This window comes from Phascolarctos cinereus, unplaced genomic scaffold (assembly GCF_003287225.1).
Source record: "Phascolarctos cinereus isolate Bilbo 61053 unplaced genomic scaffold, phaCin_HiC Scaffold_4;HRSCAF=312, whole genome shotgun sequence".
Taxonomy (NCBI): domain Eukaryota; kingdom Metazoa; phylum Chordata; class Mammalia; order Diprotodontia; family Phascolarctidae; genus Phascolarctos; species Phascolarctos cinereus.
Genome location: NW_027555847.1, coordinates 555,678,970 through 555,698,107, shown reverse-complemented (window position 1 = coordinate 555,698,107; position 19,138 = coordinate 555,678,970). Strand labels below are relative to the sequence as shown.

At 38.7% G+C, this 19,138-nt stretch overlaps 1 protein-coding gene and 1 non-coding gene across 3 annotated transcripts in view; one reads left to right on the top strand and one right to left on the bottom strand.

Moving 5' to 3' along the window:
- Positions 1-5,049: 5,049 nt before the first annotated feature.
- The window catches only part of FAM8A1 (family with sequence similarity 8 member A1), a 36,813-nt gene continuing 22,724 nt past the window's right edge, over positions 5,050-19,138 (top strand). For both annotated transcript variants that reach the window (XM_078153576.1, XM_020986808.2), the window contains exons 1-3: positions 5,050-5,894; positions 11,308-11,428; positions 18,144-18,267. In XM_078153576.1, the coding sequence (XP_078009702.1) occupies positions 5,150-5,894; positions 11,308-11,428; positions 18,144-18,267 (990 nt within the window). In that variant the 5' untranslated portion in view covers positions 5,050-5,149. The remainder of the gene's footprint in view (positions 5,895-11,307; positions 11,429-18,143; positions 18,268-19,138) is intronic.
- LOC144457226 (U6 spliceosomal RNA) lies at positions 8,171-8,277 on the bottom strand. The gene has a single exon (XR_013486552.1). It is a non-coding gene; the product is annotated as a U6 spliceosomal RNA (small nuclear RNA).

Genomic DNA, 19,138 nt, shown 5'->3' with positions numbered 1-19,138 from the left:
GAAATGATGAAATGGATAATATCAGAAGGAAGTGAGAAGTCCTTTATGAAATGATACAGAGTGAAGAGGGCAAATAGAGAACAACTTATACAATGATATTAATTATAGAGAAAACAACTTTCAAAGACTTTAAAATGCTGATCAACACAAGACACAAGTCCAAAAGAATGAAAGTGAAAATTGTAGCTCACCGACTGACAGAAAAATGATAAACTTAAAATAGAAAAAGATACTTACATTTTCAGACATAGCTAATGTGGACATTTGCTTGGCTAGATGATTACAGATATGTATGTAAGCTTTATCTTTTGGGGGTTTTTTAAATATGCTTAATGTCTGTGTGAAAGGAAATAATGAGACTGATAGATTAATTTTCAAGATATTTCAATCTATACTCTGAATCTATCAGTTCTCTATCTAGAGGTGGTTAGCATGTTTCATTATGAATCCTTTGGCATTGTGGTGTTAATTGTATTAATCTGAGTTACTAAGTCTTTCAAAGTTGATTGTTTTTACAATATTTCTGTTATCTCTTGTTCTGGTCATTATCCTAGTTCTGCTCACTTCCTCTTCCTGAATTTTTCTAAAATCATCCTCTTCATCATTTTTAACATATCAGTATTCCATCACAATCATATACCATAACTTGATCACCTATTACCTAATTGATTCCCCAATTAATTATGTCAATTTCCAACTCTTTGTCACCACAAAAAGTATGAATACCTTTGTACAGATAGGTCCTTTTCCTCTTTGATCTCTTTGGAGTATAGACCTAGTAATTGTACTGCAGGGTCGTTGTTGCTGTTTGTCCTTTGTTCTCTAAGAGGACCATGACATCTGGAAGATGATGCCATGCCTTGCAAGTTAATTGGATTTAAGGGGGGGGGGGGAACAGAGGTGCTGTGCAAGGCCACCAGCCTCACCTTCTCCTCAGGAGCCATTTGGGTCCAATGGCAAAATATAAATCAGGAGGATGCCCCCTACTGCAGGATCAATGTACAATTTAATAACTTTTTGGGCATAGTTCCAAATTGCTTTCCAGAATAGTTGGACTAATTTACAACTCTGCCAATACTGTATTGATGTCCCTGTTTTCCTCTTCTTTCCCTTTTTTTTTTTTGGTCATCTTAGTCCAAATGATGAGTGTAAGCTAGTACTTAGTTGTTTTAATTTGCATTTTTCTGATTATTAGTGATTTTGAGAATTTTTTCATATGGCCCTTGATAGCTTTGATTTCTTCTGCTATCCTTTGATTATTTATTAATTTGGGGAGTGCCTTTTCTTCTTATAGATTGGACTCAGTTCCCACGTATTTTAGAAATGAGATTTTTATCAGAGAAACTTCCAGCAAAGATTTTCCTAAGTTTCCCAGTTTTCTTCTAATTTTAGGTGCATCTGTTTGGTTTGTGCAAAAACTTTAATTTTATGTAATCAAAATTATCCATTTTATCTCCAGTGAACCCACCTATTTCTTATTGGGTCATGAACTCTTCACTGTCCATAGATCTGACTGGTGATTCTTCTCTGCTCCACTAATTTGCTTATATATCACCCTTTATGTTTAAATCGTGTACCCATTTCAAACTCATCTTAGTATATGCTGTGAGATGTTGGTCTATGCTTAGTTTCTGCCAGATCATCTTCCAGTTTTCCCAAACATTTTTGTCAAATAGTGAGTTCTTGCCCCAATTGCTGGGAGACCAGGTGGTGGGGTGAGGAATTTATCAAATTCGAGGTTACAGTGCTCATTTGCTTCTCTATTTTGTATACTTAATCGTCCCACTGATCAACCTCTCTATTTCTTACCCAGTACCAAACTGTTTTGATGATTACGGCTTTGTAGTATAGTTTGAAATCTGGTACTGTCAGGCTCTCTTCCTTCCCATTGATTCCCTTCATATTCTTAACCTTTTGTTCTTCCAGGTGAATTGTATTATTTTTTTTAGCTCTATAAATTAATTCTTTGGTAGTTCGTTATGGTAACTGAATAAATGAATTAATGTTGGTAGCATTGTCATTTTTATTATATAGACTCAGCTTACCCATGAGCAATTAATATTTCTGCAATTATTTAGATCTACCTTTGTGTGAAAAGTGTTTTGTATTTTTTTATTTTTCATAATTGTGTTCCTAGTGACAGCACACAGTGGGCATTTAATAAATTCTTGTTGGATGATTTATAAGAAAGGACCATGTCATGGAAATCAAAGGTATGGAACATTTAATGGAAGTGATCAAGGTGCGGCAAAGAAAAGAAAAAGAAAAAGAATGAAGACTGAGAAAAGACCACTGAGTTGGATTAAGAAAATATTGGAGCTCTCAGAAGTCTAATTGCAGGAAGCTGATAAGGGAATAAAGGCAGGTATATTCGTTGCTCTTTGGGGGAACACATGTTTGAAAGGAAGAGAAATAATACTGCAGTGAAGGAAAATGAGAGATAGCAAGGTTAAGTAAAGGCTTTTCCAAGATAAGGAAGACTAAATATTTACTGAGTACCTATAAGGTGGACAGTAACTTACAGAGTACACATGGTTCTGAGTTTGTAAACATGAGTGAATGAAGTAATGGTGATGCAATTGACAAGGAAGTAAAAAAGATGAACAAATTTGGTGTGTTCAGATTTAGACTTGAACTTGAAGTGCTGGCTAGACATCCAGGAGGAATTGTCTTGTAGGTACTCAAAAGTGAGTGTGAAGCTCAAAAGAAAGATCAGGGTTTTATCAAATTGGAAAATATAATAAAATCCAGACATTATCAATGTTGAAGAGGCTTTGAGAAGGTGGATTCAATAACTGTAAAGTCATACAATCATTTTGGAAAATAAGGATGTCAAAGGCAGGGAAATGTCCTATATTTGCCAAAGTATTTATAACAGCACTTTTTGCAGTATCAAGAAACTGGAAAAAAAAAGTTAGTTTCCCATTGACTGGAAATGGCTGAATAAATTGTGGCATATGGATGTATTAATATATTATTGTAGTATATGAAACAATGTAAATATTTAGTATTCAGAGAAACTTGGGAAGATATATAAGAATTGCAGCAGAATTAAGTAAGGCAGAACCAACTGCACAATGTACACAATGAGCACAATAGGTGAAGGAAAGTAATACCTCCCCCCCCAAAAAAAAATCAGTAGCGCAATCAATACACTGACCAAGATGCTGATGCATGCTAGACTACCCAACAATGTGCAACAAGCTTGCCTGCCTATACTTGCTTGGTAAGACCTGTCTGGGGACTTGGCCGTTGATGGGCTATAACTTGCATTTCGTGTGTTTATTTGGAAAATAATGTAATCACTACAACTTTAACTCTGTTACACAACAGATGAAACATATATGAATGGTTTTTCAAAATTCTCTTCTCTTTCCTTATGCTTCCACTATCCCCTTATTTTTATTCAGTACCCCCCAATTGTACCAGAAGCTACTACCACCCCTCCCCCATTGTTCGGGGTGGGGGGGCAATATCGGCCACTTTGGGAACTTCTGGAAACTGTGGGAGTGGATAAGATCATCATTGATTATATATTTTGTATCTACTTATCTGTTTTTTCCACCTAATGGAAGAAGCAACTCCTTGAGAACAGGCACCGTTCCATTTTTGTCACTATATCACTAGCACCTAGCACAGTACCTGGCACCCAACAAGGAATTAATAATGCTTATTGCAATGAAATGAGTGCCAATCACAAAGCTTGAAAGGCTGAAGGAGGGGGCAGCTAGGTGGCACACTAGATAGAACACTGGCCCTGGATTCAGGAGGACCTGATTTCAAATCCGGCCTCAGACACATAACATTTACTAACTGGGTGACCCTGGGCAAGTCACTTAACCCTCATTTCCCAACCAAAAAAAAAAAGACTGAAGAACTAATATAATATTTATAATACTTTTGAGAAGAGTATGTTCAAACAGATGACAATGACTAAAAGAGGTCAACAGCGTAGATAAGTGGTTATTCCTATGTCAAAAATTCTTTAGTTTAAAAGCGTGCTTAATTAGTCTTGGAGATTAAGTTCATAATAACTATTTAGAAAAAGGCTTTTTTGAGTAGATGGATTTGTATGCTGTAACATACCTTTGAAGCCACATCACCCAACCTCATTATTCCTCATTTACCTCTGCTTCAAAAATAGCAAACAAACCAATCCCTTTCACAATGGCTTATTCTGTACCTGGCTGCATTTGGGTCCTCTTAGGGTCTTTGGGTCTTCTCTCAATTATCCACTATATCCCAGGACCATTATCATTGGGAAAACTCACCAATCTATTAGATCAATTTGCCTTGGTACTTCCTCACACCTCACACAGCTGCGGAAAGCACAGTGTGTCTGGCAAACAGGCCCTTAATAAATGTTTATTGACTACGATTTATTGACCATGCTTAGCGCATCTTCCTGAGAACCCCCCCCCCAAAAAAACTACTTCTCTTGCTATTAAATTCTAAGCCATTCGCTGTCCTTTCTCAAGATATTTATGTATAACACTAGTTTCTTCCAAATTTAGATTGATCCTGCTGATCGGAGGCAGCGTTTAGGTAGGTTTAAGCCAGGACACCTCTACATAGGGTGGGAAGGAAGTCCATTGTTTCGGTCTTGGTAGCGAACGCCCCACTTCCTTCAGACAAGGTTTTTAAATCTGGCCTCCCTCTCCTTCTTCTCTAAGTCCCAATATCTGGGTAGATAAGTGGGCTGCTTGACCACATCTGTGGGCATCGAGGGACTCCTAAAAAGGTTCCCGGGGCCTTTTTCCACCCAGACATCCCTAATTTAAATAGAGCTGAACCGCAGGGAAAGAGGTCTCGGGCTTTCTGCGGCGCTGTGGAAAGCTGCAGCCTGGCCTGGGGGCTCCGGAGGCTGCATCGCCCAAGCTGAGTCCCCAGAGGGCGGACTTGGGAATTCTCGGATGAAGACAGCAGCGAGAGGCCACAGCAAAGCCCCAAGACCGCAGCTCCGCAGGCCCACTCGGACCCTGCGGCTGGAAAGGGGGCGGTGACGTTTTTAAGGGGCGGGGTTTCCGCTTCCGGCTGCAGATTGTTGACGACAGAGACTGCGGCGGCGCCAGGCCCGGGGCTGGGAAGAGTCAGTCGGGAAGGAGACGGTTCAGTGACAGATTCAGCTGCGGCTGGGGCTGTGGCGACGATGGCGGAGGGGCCGGAAAAAGCCCAAGGCCGCCTTCCCAGGCAGCGCGGCAAGCGGGAGAACCGAGGCGGGGGCCGCGACTCCGAAGCCTCCACTTCGAGCTCGTCAGCCGTCGTCCCTCCCCGGGACGAGCAGCAAGGCCAGTCACGGGCCCCGGGGAGGCCCGAGGCGAAGAACCTCGCAGCTGCCTCTGCCTCCACCTCCGAGGCGAGTCCGGAGCGCGAGCCCGGGCCCCCCGAGGGCGAGGTGGACCCCGGCGGCGGGCAAGCGGAGAAGCCGACGGCGCGCGAGTACTCCCGGCAGGTGCACGAGTGGCTGTGGCAGTCGTACTGCGGCTACCTGACCTGGCAGAGCGGCCTCCTGGCTTTCCCCGCCTACGGCAGCCCCCCGCTGCAGCCGCAGCCGCAGCCGCCGCCGCCACCGCAGCCCCAGCCCCAGCCCCAGCCGCCTTCCTGCGCCCTGGGAAGCGGCAGCCCAGCCAACGGCCCGGCGGCCGGGCCCCCGCTCGCCCCGCTGGGCTACTACAACCCCTTCTACTGTCTGGCCGCCCCGCCCGGGGCCGACCCCGCGGCTGCAGCTGCGGCGGCGGCGTCTACGACCTCTGCCGCCCCTCCTGCAGCTGCCGCCGCCCCCTCCCCGGGGCCCCGGGCTCCCAGCTGGCAGGGATCGGCGAGATTAGCTCCTGTGACCAGGGCTGGAGGGGTCACCGCGCCCCGGCAGCAGAACGAGAACGGGCGTCCTGCAGGTTAGAGGCGGGCGGCCGGGTGGGTGTGTCTGTCTCTGGGGCTCTGTGAAGGGGGTGGGGCTCTTTTGGAAGCAATGATTCCTGCTTTTATTCCAATATTGCTTCTGTATTTTTTTTTAAGCGCAGGAATTCTTGCACCTTTCGGACCTCGATTTTCTTCCTTAAGGTGGGCATAAGATGGACATAAGGCTGCAATTTCCAAAGGGCACGACTAGGTTTCTGGTCTTCTTCACGCATGTGCACCACAGTTCTCTTTCTCCTTTGCTCCATTAAACTCCACGTTAGGGAAGCTCTTTTTGCCGCCCGACCTTTTCCGCGAACCCTCCTTGGGGATTGTTTTGTATTATATTCCGGACCAGAGGTAATATGGTAAAGTAGATAACAGTTCGGGGACAGAGTCAGAAGACCGAGGTTCATATATGATCACTCAGGGTAACCACCTTGAGGTGACCATGGGCAGATATGCCTATGAATTTATCAGTTTGAGAGTGATTTTACTCTATACTGCTACCTAAGAGATTATGTACTAATTTCTTGTAATTATTAAGCTTCATTAACTATTTTTATTGTTAGAGGAAAGGATTCCTTTTCAGTGGGAAGTGTGTCAGGAAATAATTGTAGTGTGAAAAGGAATGGCATTGATAAAACATTTAAAAACCAAAATGGTAAAATAATGTAATGGTCAATTACTGCTCTGCAAAAACAAGGTTATAAATAGAAGTAGAACTTGTGGTTTCATTAGTATAGTAAGCTGCCAGAAAAGCTACCAGTGCAGGCTGGTACCTTCTTGGCAACTTAGAATTCCCAGTTAAATGAGTTGTCCTGCCAATATGTTCCAGAGACAGGACTTGAACCCAGAGCTTCCTGGCTCTGAGGCCAACTCTCTAATATGACAGTGGTCTCTGTAATAAATATCAAGAATATGAGGACTTCAGGGAAACATGGAAAAATATATGTTGACCTGAAGCAGAGCAAAAAAAAAAGCACAACCAGGAGAATACCATACATGATAATTGCAATAAATAATGTAAACAAAAGTGACTCAAAAAGGTAGCTGAAATGATATTTAATGCAGTGACAGTCTTGGTCCTTGAGGACAGAACAAAGAAACCCTTCCCTCCTTTCTGTAGAAAAGTACAAGTCTTCAATTAAGAATGTTGTATACACTGTCAGAAGTAGTGATTCTGTTGGTCAGAGTTTTCAGAATTTTAGGAGTTGGAAGGGACCTCAGTGAATCTCTAGAGTCTAGACCAAACCACACACTAGAGGAATCTCAGCTATAGCATACCCAACAAGTAACTGTCCAACTTGGGCTTGAAGATGACCTCCAAGCAGGGGGAAACCTACCTCTCAAGGCAGCCTGTTGTACTTTTGGACAACCATAATCATTAGGATGTGCTTCCTGACATCAAGCCAAAACTTGCATCTTTTCAACTTCTTCCTTTTCTTTCCCTCCCTCCCCCCATTGCTGCTTGTTCTGTCTTCTGGAGCCAAACAGAGCAAATGTAAGCCTGCTTTATCTGGACAACTCCTTGAGTCTTCTCTTCTTCAGGCTAAACATGCCCAGTTCCTTCAACAGATCCTTATATGACCTGGCCCTTCACTATTCCATTTGCCCTCCTCTAAACTTGGCACCCACAGACTCACATTTGTAACTGCCGATTAGATATCTCAAATTGGATGTCCTGAACTCACCATATCCAAGACTGAGCTCATTATCTTTTCCCTTAAACTCTCCCCTCTTTGAGATTTCCCTGTTACTGGCCAGCGTACCACCATCCTTCCATTCCCCAGGCTCACAACCTAGGTAATCATTTTTGACTCTTCACTTTTTCATTTCCCCCTCCCAAATCCAAACTGTTACCAAGATCTGTCATTTTTATTTTCCTGAATCTGTATATCTTCTCTCCTCTGACACTGCTATCAACTTGGTGCAGTCCCTTATCAGCTTATGTCTGGAGTATTGCAGCAGCCTGCTGATTGTTCTGCCTGCCACAAGTCTCTCCCCATTCCAGTCTGTATTCCACTCAGCTGACAGTGATCTTCCTAAAACACAGGTTTGACCATGTCTCATGCATATTCACCCCTTCTCAATAAATAAAGTCCACTGACTCCCTTTACCTCCAGGATTAAATATAAAATACTGTTTGGCATTCAAAGCATTTCATAACCAATCTTTTCTTTTTTGAAGTCTACATTTTTGTTACTTATTACCATAAACAAAATACAATGTATGTACAATATTAAAATGAAGCCACACTAAAAAGACACTTGTAAAAAATATGAAACACTTCACAAATTTGTGTGTCATCCTTGCGCAGGGGTCATGCTAATCTTCTATCTCTGTATCCAATTTTAGTATATGTGCTGCCAAAGTGAGCACTTTCAATAACCAATCTTCACCCCTCCTTTCCAATCTTCTTTTATCTTGCACCTCATCACTTACTCTGCAGTCCAGTGACTTGTTATTCCCTGAACAAGATAATCCACCACCTTGACACCAGGCATTTTCACTCTCTTTCCCATGCATGAAATATTCTCTTCCTTATGTTCTGGCTTTCCTGGCTTCCTTCAAATCCTAGCTAAAATCCTACCTTCTACAGAGAGTCTTTCCCTATCCCTTCTAATTCTAGTGTTAATTACTCTTTATTATTTTCAATTTATTTGGTATATGGCTTGTTTGTACATAATTGGTTGCATGTTGTCTCCCCCATTAGACTTGTAAACTCCTTGAGAGCAGGAACTATTTTTTACCCTTTTTTGGCTCCCCTTTGCTTAGCACGTTGCCTAGCACATAATAAGCATTTAAATAAATGTTTATTGACCAAAAGACTCCACTGGAGATATCTGGATATCCAACCAGTAATGAATCTACCTGATTTTATTGTCTAATCTGTATCTCTCCATCTTCTCCATGCAAGTAGTATGAGACCATCATCAAAAGCTTTGCCAAAATCTAAGCAAACTATATCCACAGCATTCTTCTCATCTACTAGTTGAGTAAACCTATCAAAAAAAAAATGAAGCTAGTCTGGCATAATCTGTTATTGATAAAGCCATTCTGGTACTTTGTAATCCCCAATTCTGCCTTTGTAGGTATTCACTAACCATGTTTTTAATGATCTCATCTTGGATTTTTCCAGGAATCAAGATTAAGCTCGTTGGCCTATAGTTTATAGGTTCTGTTCTCATCCCTTTTTTGAAAATTAAGACAGAATTTGCCCTCCTCCAATCTTGTAGTACCTCTCCCATTTTCCATGATTTTTGAAATATCTAGACAGTAGCTTGGCAGTCATATTTGCCAGTTCTTTCAGAGTATGGTTCATCTGGGCCAGGTGATTTGAATTCATCAGAGGCAACTAGGTGCTGTTTCCTTTATTTGGGGTATCAACTACATGTCTGACATTTTGGTTTTATCATTTCCAGTTAAATAACAGTGCTTAACTGTTCTTTGTTAAAATGGAGGGCGTATTGGGAAATTACTACTGTGTAAAGAAGCAATAGCGAAACCTGTTTTTAAAAAATGGTATATTGGAAGTAGAAAAAATGAGTTTGTTATTGAAAGAAAAATAAGCTTCACAGTTTTGTTTTTCTGTCTGCTTGTCTTGACAGAAGAAAGTTGTGTATCTTTTGTTTTGTTTTGTTTGGGGAAGGGGGTCATAATACGTAGAACAGGAAAGAAAAAAGAATTACACCTGTGATTGCATTGATATAGGTAACTCTCTCTACCAGTGCATATACCAATGCATACATCTGCTCTGTATCTTATAGTTCCAGAGAGTTGCTAGAGCACTGAGAAGTTGATGGTTACACCACTGAAATGGTTATAAAGTCAGTGTGTGTCAAAGGTAGGACTTGAACCCAGGTCTTCTTGCCTTTTTTTCAGTGTTCTAGGCTGATGCTATAATGCAGTTTCTTAATAAATGTGTATCACATAGATGAATTAATGAGATATGATACAAATTGAATTTCGACTGAAAGTTCTATTTAATCTTTAATGCCACTTAGAAGAATTTCAGTTCAACATTCCAGATTTATTAGGATTAGCTTTTTTGTTTTTAATGACAGACTGTTACTTATAAGTGGGAGAAGAACCAGCTGTACTCTGGTTTTTATCTTGGTCAGTATTCAGGAAAATAACAAGTTAATCTCCTATACAGCCTGGTTGTCAATATGATTAGCAAATCTAATAACTGATGCAAATCTTGTGAGGTAATGTTGGACATAAGAATTTGAGATCCTAAATATCTGCATATATGCTTCCCTTTGGTTTTACTATAAAGTGCATAGTTTTGTGGAATTATGCTTTTATGTCTGGACTGTTCCATTGAGGTTATCTAACTCAATCCACTTCTGAAGCATGAATCACCTCTTATAGCATCACCAAAAATTAGTAATTGTCTAACTTCTATTTTAAAACCTCCTTGATGAGTTATTATGAGTAATTAATTCACCTAACTTCTGAGGTAGCCTATTTAACAATTCTCATTGTTAAAAAAGTTTTTCCCCCTTACATTGAGTTGAAAAGTGCCTCTTCATTCTTTGTTTTGTTCTCTTACACCAAGCAGAATTAGGCTAATTCCTCTTCTACCTGACAGCATTTCAGGTATTTGAATATGGTTGTCTTGTTCCCTGTCCTTCCAAAGCTAAACATTCCCAATCCTTTCAACTCATTCTTGAGTAACATGGTTTCAAGTCCTAGATGAGCTCCAGCTGTCCTTTCTAAAATGTTCTAAAATGTAATTTTTTAAAAAAAATGTAATTGAACTGAACAGTAATCCTATAGATGTGTTTTGATCAGGTTAGATCAGATCAGGCAGTTGTCTCCCTCCTTCTGGACCCTTTATTTCTATTCACGTGGACTAAGATTTGCGTCAGCTTTTTGGCTGACCTGTGTCACTACTATTGATTCATATTTACAGTCCACCAAACCTGCAAGTCTTTCTGTTGTCTAGCAGTTTCTCTTCTACTCTTTACTTGTGCAGTTGATTTTTCATCTCTGTGTGTCATCCGATTATGGTTTCTTTCAAGCATAAGCTCAATTGAATTCTGCCTCTCATTCAGTTTGTTGTTGTTGTTGAAATATAAAGTATTCTAATTACATTGTTAAGAGGTATGTCTGTAATACCCTTTATCACTAAGGTGATAAAAGACAATAATTACATATATTTGAATTTTATATGGAGTTTAAATTCATCAGGTTATATAATATAATATAATATAGTACAATGGTGCATGACAAGTACTAGCTTAATTTTATTAATATTATGAGTTACAGGAATTTTCAAGTAATAATTTTTCTTCTCCATTACTTTCCTTATTCCTAACCTAGCTAGTATGCTAAGCTGTGCTTAAGTAAATTAGCCATTTAATCTAATAATCAATATTTTAACTTGTTTTTTTCTTATTTCAGGTAGAGAATATGCTATTCCATCCTTGGCACACAGGTTTATGGCAGAGATGGTGGATTTCTTTATTCTGTTTTTTATAAAGGCAACCATGGTCTTAACTATTATGCATGTCAGTGGAATAAAGTAAGTTAAATTATAAAAAGGCTTAACTTCTTTACTTTTTAAAGAAATTTTGTTCAGCTGAAAGTGTATGAATATATATGAGCAAATATCTCAGGAGACAGGATTGTCAATGGTATACTTTGGGTTTGTTTTTGATGTGCTCTTTAAAGTTTATTTCCTATTGGTTTTAGATAATAACTATAATAGAGAACAAAAGTTAATAGCAACAGTAGGAAATTGGCCGGTGTTTAGAGTTAGGGATAGGAAACCTCAAGCTCAAGGGTCTATTTCTGTTTCTGAACTTATTTTTCAGTCTTTGGGAAACAGTATTGCTCTTGCAGCTCTGGAGGCTTCTATGGTCCATTCACAGTGGAACTTCTCAAGGGTAAAGGATAAAGAACATTTAAGCCATGAACAGTGATTTAGTCAGTTGCTCCTTAGTGGCCCTTCCTTTTAGGAGGAAAAGTAAGATTATAAAAATAATATTTTAGTTAAGTACTCAGTAACTCATTGCCCTTTTTCTGTTTTTTTATGATCTAAATTCAGGTTCTGTCACCATCTGAGTCTGTGGCTAAGAAATTATGGCAACAGTACTTTATGTAATGGGCCACCTATTTGGATACCTCAAAAATCAAGAAGTATAGCAAGAGCCTAGCTGATGTTAAATAAGTAAATAGGGGCTAGTTATTTTCTAAGATTGTTATAAATATACCTAAATCACCTGTTTTTATTGATACAACAGATTATATGCATTTATCATATTATTTTAATTTCTTAATATATTCTGTCCCTCTCCCTTCATCCTTTTAATAAAAAAGAAAGAAAAAGCAGCTCACCAGAACTAATCAGCACTGCTATCAGCTGAGTCTTGCCAGTTTGTGAAATATTCTATAGTTGTCCTTCATCTCTCCCATTGAAGGGAGGTACATTGTTTCATCTCTTCTTAGGTGCAAGTGCAGTCATAATGATTATATTTAATTTTAATTAGTTAAAGTACATTTTTTTTCTTTCCCACGTACATTGTTGTAATCATGTACTTCTGGTTTCTGCTTCCTTCTGCATCTGTTCATATAAGTCTTCCTGTGCTTCTCAGAATTCTTCACATTTATCATTTCTTGTAATAAAGTAATATTTCATTACATTCATTTACAGTTTGTTTAGCCATTCCTTATTTAATGGGAATATTTGTTTGTAGTTCTTTGCTATTACAAAGTATTGCTCTAACTGTTTTGGTATATATGAAATCTTTCTGTCTTTCACCTTTTTGGGGTGTAATATAAACTTAATTCAGTTTCTCATGTTCCTTTTTAAAGCTGTCTTGCCCTTTAAAAAAAAAGTTTGTTTTTTGCTTTTTTGAATGGGATTTTGGTGATACGAGCTGACAGCATACATTTACTCTGTGTGTGTGTATGTGTGTGTGTGTGTGTGTGTGTGTGTGTGTGTATAATTTATTTACCATAGTTTAATATGTTTCAGAATTGTGTATATACCTGGTAGCATTCATTCCTTTTAGTAAAATGTAGCTGTATTTTAAAATAAGAACTTACTTTTTCTGCTGCAATTTTGAAAGAACATTGTTTCAAAAGGAAAAACAAAATAGAAGCTTACAGTCCAAACAGTCTTTGAAATATTTGTGGTCTCCATAAAGAGGGGTTCAGTCTACAGTGACTGGTGTGTACATTTCTGTGGGCTAATGGTAGAGGGACACTAAGGGGTTCTTGGCAGCATTTGGCTTTTTAGTTCTCAGAATTTAAATTTATACCAGTGATTAACATGTGTTATGTATTCATGTTTTGACACAGCAGAACTTTTCCTGTCCACGGTAATTTAAACTTAGATGTCCAACCTGATGATAATAAACTTTTTTTTAACAATAAGTAGGAGAAAAGTATCCTGAATTTGACTACCCAGTACTTGTGTCATATGTAGTGACAAGATAATAGCACCAGCGGGAAAAGAGAAACTCACTATCTAGCCATCTTCCCTTTTTTTTTTTGTGAGGTATGTATGTTTTTTAAAAAAATTAGGAACACTTCTATGAAGTTATTTTCAATTTGACTGTATTTAAAATATTTCCTAATTGACTTTTATCATCCTTCAAAATTCTGAGCTTTTGTGAAAACTTAACCTAACATTTGGAGGATCTGAGATAGAATGAAACACAGGATCATTTAGTACTTCTGTGCTACATGATTCTCTCTCTTTCTCTCTTTTTACCATAAAGTTAATTTGAACATAGCCTCTGGCAAAGTACGGAGGTTAAGGAATCTCACAAGCCATTGCTCTGAACCCATTGAGTCCATCAAACTGCCTCCTGAATCAGATTGATACTTTTAGAAGGCTAGCTAATGGTTTCCCAAATGGGGGGGAACATGACATCCTGCCAGAGGTCCACAACCAGTCCTTAAGGAGGTGTTTAAATAACTAATTGCAAGGTAGAAATACAGTAGTGCGCTGGAGCCAGGTTACAATTGTTCAGTTTCAGCATGAACATTTTTATCTTCGAACTCAGCAAACACTTCACTTCAGGACTTGATTTGTTTTACTGATTATCTAGACTTAAGAAAATGATGAAGAAAATGTTAATAGTTCAAATTAAACTTAAAAGTGTGTCATATGTCCATTTTTCTTTTCAGAGAGCTGATTCTTGGACATTTACCAGCATATTGGTACTCTCATCGCACCCTTGCTCTGATAGTTAGTCTTGTCTCCAACACAGCCACACCTACCTTTATCCCTCAAACAGTCCTTCACCTTTCCCCTCCCTTTTCTGTGCAAGCTTTACATCTCCCTCCCACCCTTCTGAGTCAGGTATTGGCCCCTAAACTAACTGCTATGCACTGCAGCTGTGCTGGAGTAATTGAGAAAATTCTACCTCATCTCCTGCCACCTAAATTGCCTGATGGTTATGGCAGGTGTTCTGTATTCTGCAGTTGGAGAATAGAACTACTTCTTACTTGATGGATAGGCATGGCTACATTGTTATCCTGCTCACAGATAACATTACATCTTTTCCCTCTAACCCCACTCATCTTCCCTAGTATTGTTGAGATCACAACCATCCTTCTAGTCACCCACGTTTTCATAGCTGTCATCTTTGACTTTTTAGTTTTCCTCATTCCGAATCTACATGTCCATTCAGTTGCTGAGTATTGTTGGTTCTGCTTCCACATCTCTCATAGCTCTCACCTCACCACTCATATATACCACTGTCATCCAGGCTGTCATCACTTCTCACCTCCTATTTTGTCTCCCTACTTCAAATATTTTTTTTGATTCAGTAATTTAGTATTCAACATTCACATCCACAAGATTTTGAGTTCCAAATTTTCTCCCCATCTCGTCCCTCCCCCAACCTTGAGACAGTGTGCATTCTGAATACCCTTTCCCCTAAGCCGTGCTAAAGTAAATTAGACATTTAATCTAATAATCAATTTTTAACTTGTTTTTTTCTTATTTCAGTTAGAGAATATGCTATTCCATCCTTGGCACACAGGTTTATGGCAGAGATGGTGCCTTCTATCTCCCTCCCTTCTCTTATCCCCTTCCTTTTCTATTTTCCTGTAGGGCAGGATAGATTTCTATACCCCATTGCTTGTATAGCTTATTTCCCAGTTGCATGTGAAAATTTTTAATATTTGTTTTTAGAACTTTGGGTTCCAAATTTTCTCCTTTCCTCCCTCCCCACCCACCCTCATTGAGAAGGCAGGCAACTTGATACAGGTTATACTTGTGTAGTCATGCAAAACACTTCCATAGTAGTCATGTTGTGGAAAACTAACTATATTTTCCTTCATCCTATTTCCCCCCCCCATTTATTCTATTCTCTCTTTTGACTCTGTCCCTCCACAGAAATGTTTGTTTCTGATTACCCCCTCCCCCAATATGCCTCCCCTCTATTATCCCCCCCACTCTTTTATCTCCTTCCCCCCTGTTTTCCTGTAGGGTAAGATAGCTTTCCATACGTAATTGAGTGTGTATGTTATTCCCTCCTTAAGCCAGATCCAGTGAGAATAAGATTCATTCATTCCTTCTCACCTTTCCCCCTTTCCCCTCCACTGTAAAAGCCTTTTCTTGCCTGTTTTATGTGAGATAATTTATCCCATTCTACCTCTCCCTTTCTCCTTTTCCCAGTATAATCCTTTCTCACCCCTTAATTTTATTCTCCAGATATCACCCATTCATCTTCAACTCACCCTGTGCCCTCTTTCTATCAGTCTACATATATAATTTTTTTTCCCTCTAACTACCCTAATACTGACTTACAAATATCATCTTTCCATGTAGGAATGTAAACAGTTGAACCTTAATAAGTCCCTTGTGATTGCTCTTTCCTGTGTACCTCTTCATGCTTCTCTTGAGTCTTGTATTTGAAAGTTAGATTTTCTGTTCAGCTCTGGTCTTTTTATCAAGAATGCTTGAAAGTCCTCCATTTCACTGAATGTCCATTTTTTTCCCCTGAAGGATTATACTCAGTTTTGCTGGGTAGGTGATTTTTGGCTGTAATCCTATCTCCTTTGCCCTCCAGAATATCATATTCCAAGCTCTCTGGTCCCTTAATGTAGAAGCTGTTAAATCCTGTGTTATCCTGATTGTGTTTCCACAATACTTGAATTGTTTCTTTCTGGCTGCTTGCAATATTTTCTCCTTGACCTGGGAACTCTGGAATTTAGCTACAATATTCCTAGGAGTTTTCCTTTGGGGATCTCTTTCAGGAGGTGATCTGTGGATTCTTTCAATTTCTATTTCACCCTCTGATTCTAGAATATCAGGGCAGTTTTCCTTGATAATTTCTGGAAAGATGATGTCTAGGCTCTTATTTTTTGGTCATGGCATTCAGATAGTCCAATAATTTTTAAATTATCTCTCCTGGATCTATTTTCCAGGTTAGTTGATTTTCCAGTGAGATATTTCACATTGTCTTCTATTTTTTCATGCTTTTGGTTTTGTCACTGGCTTCCAATTGCTCCATTCTAATTTTTAAGGAAGTATTTTCTTCAGTGAGCTTTTGGACTTACTTTTCCATTTGGCCAATTCTGTTTTGAAGGCATTCTTCTCCTCATTGGCTTTTTGGACCTCTTTTGCCATTTGGGTTAGCCTATTTTTTAAAGTGTTATTTTCTTCCGTATTTTTTTGGGTCTCCTTTAGCAAGCTGTTGACTAGTTTTTCATGATTTTTTTGCATCACATTTCTCTTCCCAGTTTTTCTTCTGCTTCTCTTACTTCTTAAAAACCTTTTTGAGCTCTTCCATGGTCTGGGACTGATTTATATTTTTCTTGGAGGCTTTGGATGTAGGAGCTTTGACTTTGTTGTCTTCTTCTGGTTGTATATTTTGATCTGCTTTGTCACTAAAGAAAGATTCTATGGTCTGACTTTTTTTTTGCACAGTTTGATCAGAATCCCAGCCAATTACTGGAGTTCTAAACTCTTTGTTAAGGTAGGGGTCTGCTTCCAGTGTGGAGAATGTACTGTCCCAGGCTTCAGGGGTTTTGTGCAGCTGTTTTCAGAGATACTTCTAGGGACCTGTAAGTTTTCAGTTCTTCCGAGGTGGTATGATCAAAGGAGAGGTGTTTGTGCCTTTCCTGGCCTGTGCTCTGGTCTGTGAGTGACCACAAGCACTCTTTTCTGCCTTGGAACTGTGAGGATTCCCTCTCTACCGCCACCACAAGCTCTACCACGCCAGCACTCCTTCTTGCCCCAGGAACGCCACCCAGAACTGTGACCCAGAAACCACCACAACTACCTGTGATTCAGTCCCCTGAGGCCTGCTGCAGGTTCACTGAGGCCTATTTTGCCTGTATTGCCAAGCTAAACTACATTCCTCTCCCAGCACAGTGCAATAGAGCTTTCTAATCAACCATCCAAGTTGTCTTGGGCTGGAAATTTGTTTCACTCTTTTTATGGGTTCTGCTCTAGAATTGGTTTATTTGGAGAGGTTTGGGGGAGAGCTGAAGCAAGTCATTGCTTTTACTCTGCCATCTTGGCTCCACCCCCCCTTTCAAATTTTTCCCAACTCTAATCCATTCTACATGCAACTGCTAAGATGATTTTCCTAAAGCACAGGTTTAAATATATATGTTACTTCCCTACTCAGTAAGTTCCATTGGCCCCCTAGTGATTCTAGGGTCAAATGTTATTTCATATTTATTGAATCCCTTTAAAAATTAAGTCTTATTTAATACTTCTCCCTTGCATGTGTATTATGCATCAGCAAAACTGGACTACTTAATGTACCCTATCTCACTCTTCTTCCTTATATAGTCTCTGTCATCTTTATCTCCTGTATTCTGTATTGAAGTATTCCAAAGTATTCGACTGAAAATCTTTATTTCATTTTCTGTCCCTACCCTAATTTAAATTTTGGATAGATTTTCTTCAGACTTGCACAAACTAATTTATGTGAGTAGATGAACTGTAGTTATAGATTCAGATGAGACAGAAAGGTAAGGGATGCCAGTTGTTAGGATGGCATCTGTAGACATACAGTTGCCAATCCATGAGTAAGCTAATGAAAGTTTCTTAGGGAAAAAAAAAAGATAACTGAAGAAATTCTTAAGTATTGTGAAATCTGGCATATGAAAATGAGTGGGAAGTACTTGCTCCAGAAGAGCTATTCATTTTTAGAATTTCCTTTAAATATTGGTGTACTTTAATGGAATATGTTAATCTGTCATTTATTCAGCTATTCTCATAATTCATTCTTTATAACCTAAATGTTGTCTTTTATTCTCTGTAGGGATATTTCTAAGTTTGCTATGCATTATATAATAGAAGAAATAGATGAAGACACATCAATGGAAGACCTGCAGAAAATGATGATTGTGGCTCTTATATACAGGTTATTAGTTTGTGTCTATGAGGTAAGATTCTGGTATTTCAAGAAATTTTTTAAAACATTATTTAATCTTTATTTTAATAAACATTAAATTTTTTATAATGTTTAATTTAATTTGTTTATAATTTTTAAATTTTTTTAAAAAATTTAATTTGTTTATAATGTTTAATTTAATATTTAATGATAGAAATTAATACAAGGCAAAATTGGGCATTTTAGTCTTCAACAATCATAAAGTCTTAGACTTGATGGAGAGCTTTAAAATAATCTAGCCTAAACCTCCTCATTTTATAAGAAACAGAGATCTAGAGAAATAAAATGATTTTTCATTTTTCAAGTTCTCAGTAGTAAGAGTTAAGGACTAGACCCTACGTTTTTCCTAAGCCAGTGCACTTTCTACTGTAGCTTGTGCCCAGAATGTCAGGTAGCTTATAAGAACTTTTTTAGATACACACAAATACTTACTATTCTATACAATCTCTTTATAGATGTAGGAATGTTTCGGGGGTTTTTTTTAATCCTTCCATTCATTCTTGGTCAAAACTTTATCAATAGTAAATTAATTAGGATTTGCTGATTGAAAGCAAATAGGGTACAGTAGAAAGAATTCTACTGGACTTTGAGTAGGACACCTGGGTTTGAATAACAGCTCCAGTAATTACTACTTATTTGGCTGTATACAAGTCACTTTATTGATGTGTCAGGTTTTTTCATCTATAAAATAGTGATAATGATACTTTACCTACTTCACAAAGTTTTTGTGAAGAAAATATTTCATAAACCTTATAGCACTATGTAAATATAGATAATTTTGTTGTTATTATTATTGAGCCCCTACCTATTTCCAATACCTATGTTAGGTTATATGGAGGATGTAAAAATGTAATATATACTAA